At 44.2% G+C, this 10,895-nt stretch overlaps 2 protein-coding genes across 2 annotated transcripts in view; one reads left to right on the forward strand and one right to left on the reverse strand.

Annotated features, from left to right (window-relative positions):
- The window catches only part of wdr93 (WD repeat domain 93), a 9,387-nt gene extending 5,271 nt beyond the window's left edge, over positions 1-4,116 (forward strand). The window contains exons 8-16 of the mRNA XM_025006503.2: positions 356-512; positions 964-1,034; positions 1,293-1,379; positions 1,465-1,596; positions 1,957-2,137; positions 2,283-2,343; positions 2,441-2,597; positions 2,697-2,883; positions 2,976-4,116. Of these exons, the coding sequence (XP_024862271.1) occupies positions 356-512; positions 964-1,034; positions 1,293-1,379; positions 1,465-1,596; positions 1,957-2,137; positions 2,283-2,343; positions 2,441-2,597; positions 2,697-2,883; positions 2,976-3,087 (1,145 nt within the window). The 3' untranslated portion in view covers positions 3,088-4,116. The remainder of the gene's footprint in view (positions 1-355; positions 513-963; positions 1,035-1,292; positions 1,380-1,464; positions 1,597-1,956; positions 2,138-2,282; positions 2,344-2,440; positions 2,598-2,696; positions 2,884-2,975) is intronic.
- A 337-nt stretch (positions 4,117-4,453) lies between these two features.
- Positions 4,454-10,308, reverse strand: LOC108237387 (gonadotropin-releasing hormone II receptor-like). Its single transcript, NM_001329348.1, is given in 4 exon segments — positions 4,454-5,108; positions 5,748-5,952; positions 7,363-7,954; positions 10,146-10,308. Coding segments are annotated over 3 exon segments (1,263 nt in total). The 5' UTR covers positions 7,909-7,954; positions 10,146-10,308; the 3' UTR covers positions 4,454-4,596.
- Positions 10,309-10,895: the final 587 nt, after the last annotated feature.

Genomic DNA, 10,895 nt, shown 5'->3' on the forward strand with positions numbered 1-10,895 from the left:
AGAGTGGCCCATCAGTGGGTCAGACAAACAAGGATTCTAACGAGCCTCCATTGTTAGGAGAGTGAGAACAATTTGCAAGCAATCCAGCTTACATCACATCTCAGCTTTAAAAGCTCAACTCCACACTCTCTATTTCCGAATTGAGAAAGCTCCTCGGATGAGAAGCGAAACGTCTTCAGCTACAGAATAGAAGTCCAGTTGTTTTTGTTTTTTAACTTTTTTTGAAGTCCTTTTTTAATATAATTTAGTGATGTAAATGAACCATCCTGTTTCCTCCGTCATCACTCTTGTGAAACGAAATAAAAGAATGCCACCCAGCGACGCGGCGCGTGAAACAACTCTTACTGACTTGCAGGGGGAGCGGTGGACGGTCCACTTGGGGTTGGCTCCACGGCGGACTTTCTTGCACACTGCTTCGCTCTGGACGTCGTCAGGAGCAGCGCTCGTCCCGGAGAGAAGTTATCTTTCGCCGCAGATGCCGGCAAAACAAAGGAGGCCCGCGAAGGCTTGAGGTGAAATTAGGTTTAGGCAAACACAATCAGCATTTGACAGCTCGACTGCTTTGTTTGACTTCATTTGATTAGGCTTTATTTATACAGGTAATCTCATTCAGACACAAGGCCTCCTTCTCCAGGGAGGGCGGTCTGAAGCAAACGTACAAGATAGCAATTTAGTTACAAACAGATGTAATTACCAGCACAATGCACACAACTTTCAAGTGAAAGTATCAAATAAAGGCAAGAATAAAACACAACTTCCCCAAGCTCTTCTTTCCTGTTCTTGTCCCTGATATACGTTTCAAATCCCTTTCTGAAATTATAAAAGCCGTAAAAATAAAGACCATAACTGCTTTTTTGTTAATCAAAGTTGGTGCACATTTGAGTGTGCCATGTCACTTTAAATGTGTATTTTGTGGCGCAAATTATCCACTTGACGTGTTTGTCCTGGCCTCGTGTCTTTCAGGGGTTGTACATGGCACTTCCTCCTGCGCTGCGGACAGTTTTCTGGTGACAGTGAAGCTCATTTGCAGCCAGGTTGGTAGAGAAGAAGACGGCGTGTCGTCGGGTCACCTTGTAACTAAGCAAAAAAAAAAAAAAAAGTGAAATTCCTTCGACGACTGGAAGTGCTCCACGTCGGTTTTCAACTGAAAGCATCCGCCAGTGTCCTTGCGTACTTGTCGACTGACGCGAGGATGATTCCTACATTCAAGCCTTGTAAAAGCAAATCTGAATGAGGCCCGTGCTCCCATAAATGTCATCTTTTAAAGCCTCGCTTTTTTTCTTTTGCTCCAGGTTTGCCTGTCGCTGTTGCTGTGTGGTGGAGTGGGAGCCATAACCTCCTTCAGTACTCCCTCCAAAAAGCTCCAAAGAACAAACCAGGGAGGAAATTAAACATATTCTGAATGCCGCCCATTCATTATATTATACATACACCAATAACAGGTTTTGGGGTTATCTGAAGCAGATTTGGCACCCGCACCTGACGTTTTGTGGCCGAACGCGGAGGAAATCGTTTGCTCCGCTGTCAGCAGATGCTCCCGTTACATAGGTCTTGGGCTTGAAGACGCTTTGGTGTGTATCTGGGACAGGCGAACCGGTGAGCTCATCTGACAGTGGAGGTTAGAGCTGGAAACACCTGATATGGTGTAGATATGTAACTCTGTGCGGAAGTGACCTGTGGTCCTCCTCAGGATAACTTTATTGTTATTGTTCTGTGGTGTGACAGCTGGTCTAAACTAAAAAAGTATTAAGGTTTCAGTCAACCTTGTTGTGTTGTTGTCTAAATAAAGATTCTTCTGTAAAGGGGCTCAAAGTAAGCTTTCAGTTTTAGTTTGGGCTCTCATTATATCTGTGATCCTCCACTGCTGCACTTAATGTTTTCCTTCAGGCATAAATTAGACACTAACTTAATGACTATATATATATATATATATATATATTTTATCTCCCCCTCCAGGAGCACCACTTTCCATTGTCTCAGTGCCAGCGGAAAACCTCCTGAGGATGCAGTTCGTGGATAATTGGACCCCACTGGCTGCAGAACCGGTCCACGTTTTGGTGCTGTGTAAAAATGGAGCCCTTCACTCAATCGCTGCAGGACACGGGACGCAGTCCTGCACCGTGCAGCTCCCTGAAAGGTTCTCCGACTTCGACTTATCTCCATATTCAACGTTTGCGAGCATTATTCTTCGTTAATTAAGCTGACTCGTCTATATGGTAATTGGATTGTGTTAAATCAGTTTGATGGAGCCGTGCGTTTACATGTCATTTTTATCTCTCCAGGCCAAAGGGCAGCAGGGATCTCCCAGCTGTCATGTTGTCAGTGCCCTTCCTACGAGCCGTGGTAGGAGCGCTTTAACTCCACCAACTGTTTCTGCTACTTTACTAATAGCTGTAGACTGCTGGGTTGCTGACATGTCATTTATCTTTGCCCAAAATAGTTACTTGTGGTCCAAAGGGATGGAAAAATGTTCCTGCGAGACGTCATCAACAAAACCACGCTGTGCTTCTTGAGTCTTCCTTCATCCCATCGAATCGCCTCTCCCTGCAGCCCCGTGTACGCTCTGGACGCCAAACAGCAAGTCCTTTTCATACGAGGTGAGCAGAAGGACCACTCAGCTGTTTTTGTTTTTTTATTTTGTTTGTTTGGAAAATTTAGAGCGAGCATATTTTCAAACTGTTTCGTCTCTCACCCAGGCGACCAGGAAGCCAGCCACAGCGCTTCTGCTAAGAAGGGCGGCCGGAATCAGCTTTTTGTTTTCAGTTTCGGGCAAGCCGATATCATCGAGCAGTTCGTCGTTCCGCAGCCGGACCCCCCTGAACTGCAGCCAACGCTTTGCCACGACGCTCTGGAGGAAATCTGCAATCTCTACCTGCAGCAAAGGTTACGCTGGTTTGACCTCCGGTGTTCACTCTCAGGGTGGGTCAGAGGATATGAAACAGATGTTTTATTTATTTTTTAATTTTGCTTTACAGAGTGCTGTCTGCGGATGAAAGGAGCAAGGCTTTGGAGCGAACGTGGGGGAGGCTACAGGAAACTGCAGTGACAATACAACAAAGACGACAAGGCCACAGCCATCCCAGCTGAGGACAGTGAGTCATTTTGCAGAAGCACTGCGGAATACACCGATTTAACAGCTTTCAGCATCTTTTAGAGACTTCTAGACATAAGGTTCTGCAGCTGAACACAGTGCAGACCAGTAAAGGATGCATGGGGTTAAACAGGAAACTGGATTTAAATTTGTGAAATTAAGCATGTGTGATTTATGCTCATCTTCGCCTCTCCATCAGATTGTGCCGCGGTGTCTCTGCGGAATATTACCAGACGCAGGTTTTAATATGCGCTTGAAAGCCTCATTTGAATTTCTAATAAATGTCCGTAAAACTCTGCCAAAGGCTCCTTTATCACGAAGCGATAGGAGGGTGTTATTCAGAGCGCTTTGGCATGTGTCGCGTGTCAGCTTCTCTGATATTTCTCCTCCACTGCAGCCAAATGATAAGCTGTTTGAACCGTGAGCTTATTTTTTAATAAACAAACAGGTAAATACAATAAAGCCGTAAATCAACGGGCTCAGCTCAGTCCTTCAGTTCAGCTAGTTTCTCCCTGGGCTGCAGCTGCCGGCGACCAGTTGAGGAACATCGTTCACGAGAGGGTCTCCAGAGGCTCACAGTCTCGTCGTTTCGCTTTTGAGCACGCTCAGTCAGCGTGGGCATCTCTGACTCGTCTCGAGAGGACTACAGCTGTAGTTTGACAGTCCAGGATTTAAAAAAATACGCCAACTTTAGCACATTAAATGACAAACGAGGCAGCGACTGCCAAGGTGGGTGCAGAGTGAGCCAACGTGGGCTGTGAAATAATGTGCAAGGGCAACAATACAGGTTTGATTTTTTTTTAAAAGCTCAGCTTCCTGGTCACTTGGTTGCAATTACTCAGAAATTCGGTAAGACTGCGGCCGAAAAATCGACACATTTTCTCAAAAGATGAGGTCAATTTTGAGTCTCCAGCCTTTAAGTTACTACGTTTAGTGCCAGTTTTGTAACTTGGCCAAGTTTAAAGAAATGTTTCGACATATTACTAAGTGAGCTTACAATAAACCCATCGTTCTTTTTAACCTGATCGTGTGATTCTGATCTCTTCCTGAGAGGTTTCTGCAGAACAGATGTGGGTGTTTTTCAGGTGTTGGGACTAAAATCCCCTCTTTGTTTGGGGCTAATCTCTTCTGGTTAGCCGTATTTAATCATCTTCCCAATCCTCTTCTTCCTCTCTTTTATATAAGGAGCTGAGGATTATTATAAAAATGCAAAGATAAAAGTGTGTTTGTAAAGGAGATCCATGCTGAAATGACATTAAAGTGCTTTCCAGCACTAATTTGCTTTCCCTCCCTATCTGCAGCAGCACTTGTTGTCATTTTACCTCTGACCTTTTGAGCATCAGTAGATAAGGGTAGATGTTGATCTGTCCGTCACAGTGAATGCTTTTAGTTTAAACTAACCATCCTCTGTTAGGTCCCACACATCAGACGATCACAGATTCCGTCAAAGTCCATTTACCGGAGTCCCAGAAACACCTGCTGGGTGTTTGTTTTCTTCACAGTCATCATAGGGCGCTCTCAGGGTCGGGATCTCTTTCTGCGTCGTTGTCGTCTGTCAGAAAACTGTTCCTTAGCGACGGCGGCTCCGCTCTGTTGCTGTCGCTCCGGAGCATCAGCCTCTCCTGGCTGGCACGCCTGAGCTCTCTTTTCAGGGACATAGAGCCGGGACAGGTGAACGACCCCGTTAAGACCGTGTTGTTTTCAGCGTCCATGGCTGAGGCGGCATTGCCGTAGTATCTCCGGAGCCCCTTCCGAAAGCGGATGGTGAACAGGCCGTAGATCACCGGGTCCAGGCAGGCGTTGAGGAGGCCGAAGATGAACAGGATGTGGGTCAGGGAGTGGGACACTTTGTCCGCCAAATCGTCAGGAAAGAACCAGTACCACAGGCCCAGCAGGTAATACGGAGTCCAGCAGATAATGAAAGACAAAACGATCACGACGCTCATCTTTAGAGTCCTCATCCGGGCTTTGGGGATGTTATTTTTGGAACATCTCAAGTGCACTTCAGTGGATGGCACTGGGAACAGAGACAAAGAGTTGGACAGTTTACGAACTGAATATAAAAGGATAAATCTGTGTGCTAGCAAAAAATCTTACTATCTAACTTACAGATTATATTATAATATAAAGGAAGTAACACATGGATGTACGTTTACGCCCGATCAACATGGCTGCCACAGCTAATCGACACTAGAAAGCACGAAATTACACATAACTCTGTCATTTTCACTGAGGTTGAGCTGAAATTTGCAGTGGTAGTAGCCGAGAGTTATCCCCAACACATACTCTGAGCGCTAACTGATCATGCAAGATGTCTGGCATGAAAGGCGGCGGGCAATATGCAGTCCTTTTTCTAATTTAACTCTGTGTTTCCTGACAGAGACGCTCCAAGCGGGTGGGACTTTTAAACAGCGTTAAGCCTGCTTTTAATGTTTTTCAAATTTTCAAGCAAATGCTGACTGGTGCCAGTTCATTTGCTGACTACCAGACAATTTCAAGTTATTGATAAATCCCTCAGTTTGTTTTAGATACCAGATTTTATGCAGATTTATGCAATATTTGAAAAATATTAAGAACAAATCTAAAGCAGGGGATGGATCAGGTGGTGGAAGGATCACCATCATTTGTATTCATCCTCTGAGGAGCAGCAACTCACGGTTGTCCTTCCTCAGTCGTTTGGAAATCTCGTGGAAGATCCTGCTGTAACAGGTGATCATGATGACCAGCGGCAGCAGGAACAGACAGGAAAACGTGAACATGTTGTAGGCCGTTTCGTGCCAGCGAGCGGCAAAGCTCCCCAGCGTCGTGCACTGGGTGAAGTCCTCCGGATGGACGATGGTCACGCTGTGAAAAAGGAAGATCTGAGGGAGGAAACGGACCGTGTTTAGATTCGTTCGTTTTCTGTCAAACGAGGTTATCTGTGAGTGACTCCGAAAGTGCCAGGAATGTACCAGGAATGTGAGGCAGGCAGCTTAAAGAGTCACGCTGCACAAAAACCAAAAGCAGAATGTCCCACTTTATTCGATCGTGCCGATGGTCAAGTTTTAGTTCTGTTTTCTGTGGTAGAAAATAAGTTTGTGCAGTTTAGTTTTTCCACACATCCAGTGCAGGCTTTTTCTGAGCCTGTGAGCTCGGGGGGAAGTGGGCTCACAGTCACAGGTTTGAACCCGGTGATAAATCTGGGTAAATCTGCGTGGGAGAAAAGAAAAAGGCCTCTGAGGTGCAGAGGTTGAGGGTGAGCAGAACTAAACACACCGCAGTGTTTCACTTCATGTCTTTTCCATGCTACCTCAGATGACGAGCCCCTATGTAACTTCATTTTATGGGTCATTTTACTGTAACTTCTTTGTTTAATGAAACCAACTTTAGTAATTTGTCTTAAACCGTACCCTGCAGCTGACGTGTAAATACTGGTCTAATGAGGTGTTTGGCGACTTCTGGAAACCCTCCCTCTGCTGATTCGAGGACGGTGGGTTATTATTTTCTGTGGCCTTTATTTAGAAATCGGGGCAGCAGATAGTTGATTTATGAAACTGATCTGTTGGCTTGTTTGCTTTAAGCCCTATAAATAAAACGGTTTATTATTCACACACATTACGTCGTTCTAGATTTTAAAAAAAAAAAATGTCTGAGCCAATGCTCACAGTATGCTGTGTGATGATCAATAGCAGGAAGAGTAGCTGCACAGGCCACTGGTGAGGATTTATTCAAAGGAACAACTTTGGTTTGGACCCAAAGAGTTTAAACACATTTAATCACTGAAGAATAATAGTAAAACGTAACGCCAACTTTCTTTGAGGCGCTGCCCTGCCACGAAAGACACCCCACCTGCAGGAAGCGCATTTATAACATCAACTACAACACCTTGTTCTGCCCACAGCTATGCCTGGTAAATGCTTAGGTGAGGGGAATCCAGTTTGTTTAAAAAAAACAAGGAACAAGACCAGGCCGACCAACCGGTCTACCTCTAGCTGATTCGCATAATAATCTTTCAGGTTGAAAGAGTGACTTATGGCAAGAATTATCCCTGAAATAAAGCCTGCAGGAATCTGGATGGCGTTGCTTCAGGTCTTTGAGGTCTACAGTTTTCTTTATGCACAGCAGGTTTAAAGTCTGGAGTCACATGGTGATGTTAAGGTTAAATGCTCTAAATCAAATCATTTATTTCAGATTTGTAAGAAGGAACCCCCTTTTTCATACATCGGTCTTGCTTGGATTTCTGTAATTCTAGTTTAGAAGGTAAAGGGCGTTAAAATCAGCCCTGACCTTACCTGAGGGATTGACAGCACAACGCTCATGCCCCACGCCACAGTGAGCATTATTCTGTTCCTCATCCTGGCTTTATTGATCGCCAGAGGGTTGAGGATGGCTGACTGCCTGTCCAGACTTATCACCACAGTGACAAAAGCGCAGGAGTACATGGCCAGCAGCTTCAGACACATCAGGAGTCTGCACGCCAAGTCGCCGGCGAGCCACTGGACCGTGATGTTCCACACAGCATCCACGGGCATCACGATGAAGGTCACCAGCAGATCGGCCACTGTCAGGTTGATGATCAGCATCCTGACGTGGGATTTGCGCTTCCCGTCGGCGTGTGCCGCCCACAGCACGGCCAGGTTGCAAAAGGCCGACACACCACAGAGAGCGAAGGTGACCACCACTCGGACTTTGGCTGCTGTGGTGAACGTGGGCAGCTGGGGGGCGTCTTCTCCGGCCGTCCAGTTGGAAGCGCCGGAGGAGCCGTTGCAGCTGGCGTTCGGTTGGTGATTCCCCACCACGGCGTACATGGCTGCAGAGTCCCACAGAGACGTGTTCATTTTCCGCCGGGGAATAAAACATTTTCCTCGTCCGCCGCAGACATCCCTGGCAGCAAAGAGAGAAGCAGAAGGAGGGGAGTCGGCTCAAATCCAAACGGATGAGTGAAGCGTTTCAATGTAGATCATTGACAGACAGCTGGACTGCGAGAGCAACACAAACAGCCCATAGATGAGTATGTGACACAACAGATGGAGGTAAAACGCACGGACAGAACGTCCATTTCCTCTGAGGTGGAAAGATTAAAACACCACTATGTGGAAAACACAGCAGGGCACTGAGCAGAGATTGTAAACTTTGATAAAAAAATGTACTTTTCCTCTTGACGATAATAACAAACCTAACTTTTTTGTATAAATCATAGTAGCTATAAAACAAAAGGAACAAAAACAACATCCTTGTAAACCAGCTAAAGCAACAACAAAAACCCCTTAACTTTAATGTGATACAGACATCGAAACAACAAGAAACATCTGACTGAATCTGCCACCAGAAAGTGAAAATAAAAAGGTATAAAAAAAAAAATCCATCTGAAGGATCAAAATGAACCAGGTGAGTGCCGTGATCGGGTATGAAAAGCATCTCTAAGAGCTGTCCAGAACATAAAGAAGTGGAAAGCATTTATGGTTCTCAGAACACCATTAAGATCTTCAGAGAATATCTGTGTTTAAGGACCAAAGGTTGAGAAGGAAATCTGAACGGACGAATGCTGTTTGAGCCATTAGCAAAATATCTTGTGCATCACCAAATGGATTTTAATGAAACTTTCAGCCCAATTCAAGATACAGACCAGAGACAAGCTGGATATTACAGATATTGAGCTGAACTTTGGTGTGGTGGTAGCTGACAGTCTTTCACAGCACCTGCAGCTCACATGAGATTGGGCATGTTGTTATTATGTCCGAGGTTTGACCCAAACGGCTTCAACTCAACATAAAGTGATGTTAGTCTAAAACTCTGGCATGAAAGGCTGTGGGAGATATGCGCAAATCCTCGGGGTTTTCCGTGCCGTTTAGGATGACCCGAAACGTGGTTCAGGGTCGGGATGAAACCACAGGAAGAGGATCACTCGTGTCACACAGCGAAGCCTGACTGAAAACTGCTGCTTTGTGAAAACCTGCTGTTTTACAAGACCAGGCTGGGCTGTTTTTTTTTTTTTTTTGTTTGTTTTTTTGTGAGCGCATCAATTTTCCAGGGAGGAGACAAGCAGCATTCTGCGTGTTTTACAGCCGCAGTAAAACGGCGGGCACAATCGGGTCACGATGCATCAAAAGCCCCAAAGAGCTGAGCAGCTGAAGTCCCACACACAGCAGGACTGGATGAAGGTTTTTAGATCCACAGCTGCTTTAGTCTTTAGAGAGAATTGATTGGTATTAATTGAGATGTTGCAGCGCACCAATAAACATCCGTCTGCACAAACGTGCAGGTATCAGCTTCATAATGAGTGCTGCATATTCTGTAAACAGACATATAAAAATATAGACTTGTTTCCTGGAATAGTTGTCAAAGAGACTTAAAATGATCAGAGCTGGACGCCCTGAGGAAGTTTAACTCAGGGGGAGCAGACCTCTGGGTCAACGTTGAGGTTTCGTGTTTTTATTTTTAATAGACTTGTACGTTGATCTGGTCTCTCTCTTGAAAAAGACATTTTTCTAAGATAAATAAGAGATATATTTTCTCCTAAAGTTATTAGCTGAACGTCAACATTGCCCGGCTTGTCTTTGTATTATCTTGTAGGGTTTCAGTGATTTGCAATGTATTGTTTTTAATTTTAATTAGAATATACACATAAACCAAATATTTTGTTTTTGGAAAATAGATGTTCATTTACAACAACAATGGATTTATATCATATAAAATAAAAAATCAACTATTCAGTCATTAAATTAGCTTTTCAAACCCAAACAATAAGTATTTCCCATATCTTTAATGGAAGAATAACCACACCATACAGGTAACATTAGAGCAAAAAGTAAGAATATTTGTGTTTTTTATTCCCTGTGTATTTTTTCTACAGTTTACCTTTCTCAACAGATAGGGTTTAGTTGCTCTTTCAGCAAGAAAAGTCAAACTTAAATCAATAATCTACTTTCTAATCATTAAAAAAAGGGGGTGCTTCTCAACACCATGCATGTTAACAATCTCCCATTTAAAACAAACAGAGCAATTCCACAGAAAGTTTTATGACATGACATGCAGATTTTAATTAACTCTAAAAGCGGGAGAAGTGTCCGCTTACCGTGAAGGGAGGCTGTAGAAACCTGAGGGCTTTCAAAGAAAAAGAAGCGTCTGTATTCCTTCAGAGAGCCGCAGCTCCTTCATCCTTTATCCAGGCACGCTTCGGAGCTGCAGAGCGCGAAGCTCCGGGGTGTGGTCAGACCTCCACCTCCACACACCAACATCCTCACACAAACAGCAGGAAGGATCATTAAAGCAGCAGTGAAACGCTTACATTGACATTAATTTTGTTGCTCATTTTCTGCTTTTTTAAGGACTGATCTTAATAATACATAATAAATAATAAGATAGTGTTCGCACCATAGACATATATAATAATAAACCAAATTCTCCAGCTTTCTTTTTTTTTGCTGTTTGGGTTTGAAGCCACAGATCCAGTTTTATGGGAGCGACCTTGTTTTTATTTTTGGAACCAGAGTCTGCTCAGAAGGGATGTGGGGCTTTAAGTAACCGACTCTGCGCACAGCCATGGTGTCACAGAAGCTTTCTTTTATAGCTGACTGCCTCTAAACGTGTTAGAAAAATGACTATTTCAGCATACTTCAAGCTCAGTCGTGATGTGAAGCATAACTTTTCACAATAACAAAGCCTCTTTATCAGACCATCTTGCTTTTTTATTTAATTTTTGTTGTGTGTACTGTCAGTCTTCAGGGGTCTGTAAATGCAGAAATGACAGTGAGGAAAAGATTTTCTGTTCATTTTCTGCAGAGGTAGTGATGAGGATGTCCCATCTGTACAAACATATGGAAGT

The sequence above is a fragment of the Kryptolebias marmoratus genome, linkage group LG15 (genome assembly GCF_001649575.2).
Source record: "Kryptolebias marmoratus isolate JLee-2015 linkage group LG15, ASM164957v2, whole genome shotgun sequence".
NCBI lineage: Eukaryota > Metazoa > Chordata > Actinopteri > Cyprinodontiformes > Rivulidae > Kryptolebias > Kryptolebias marmoratus.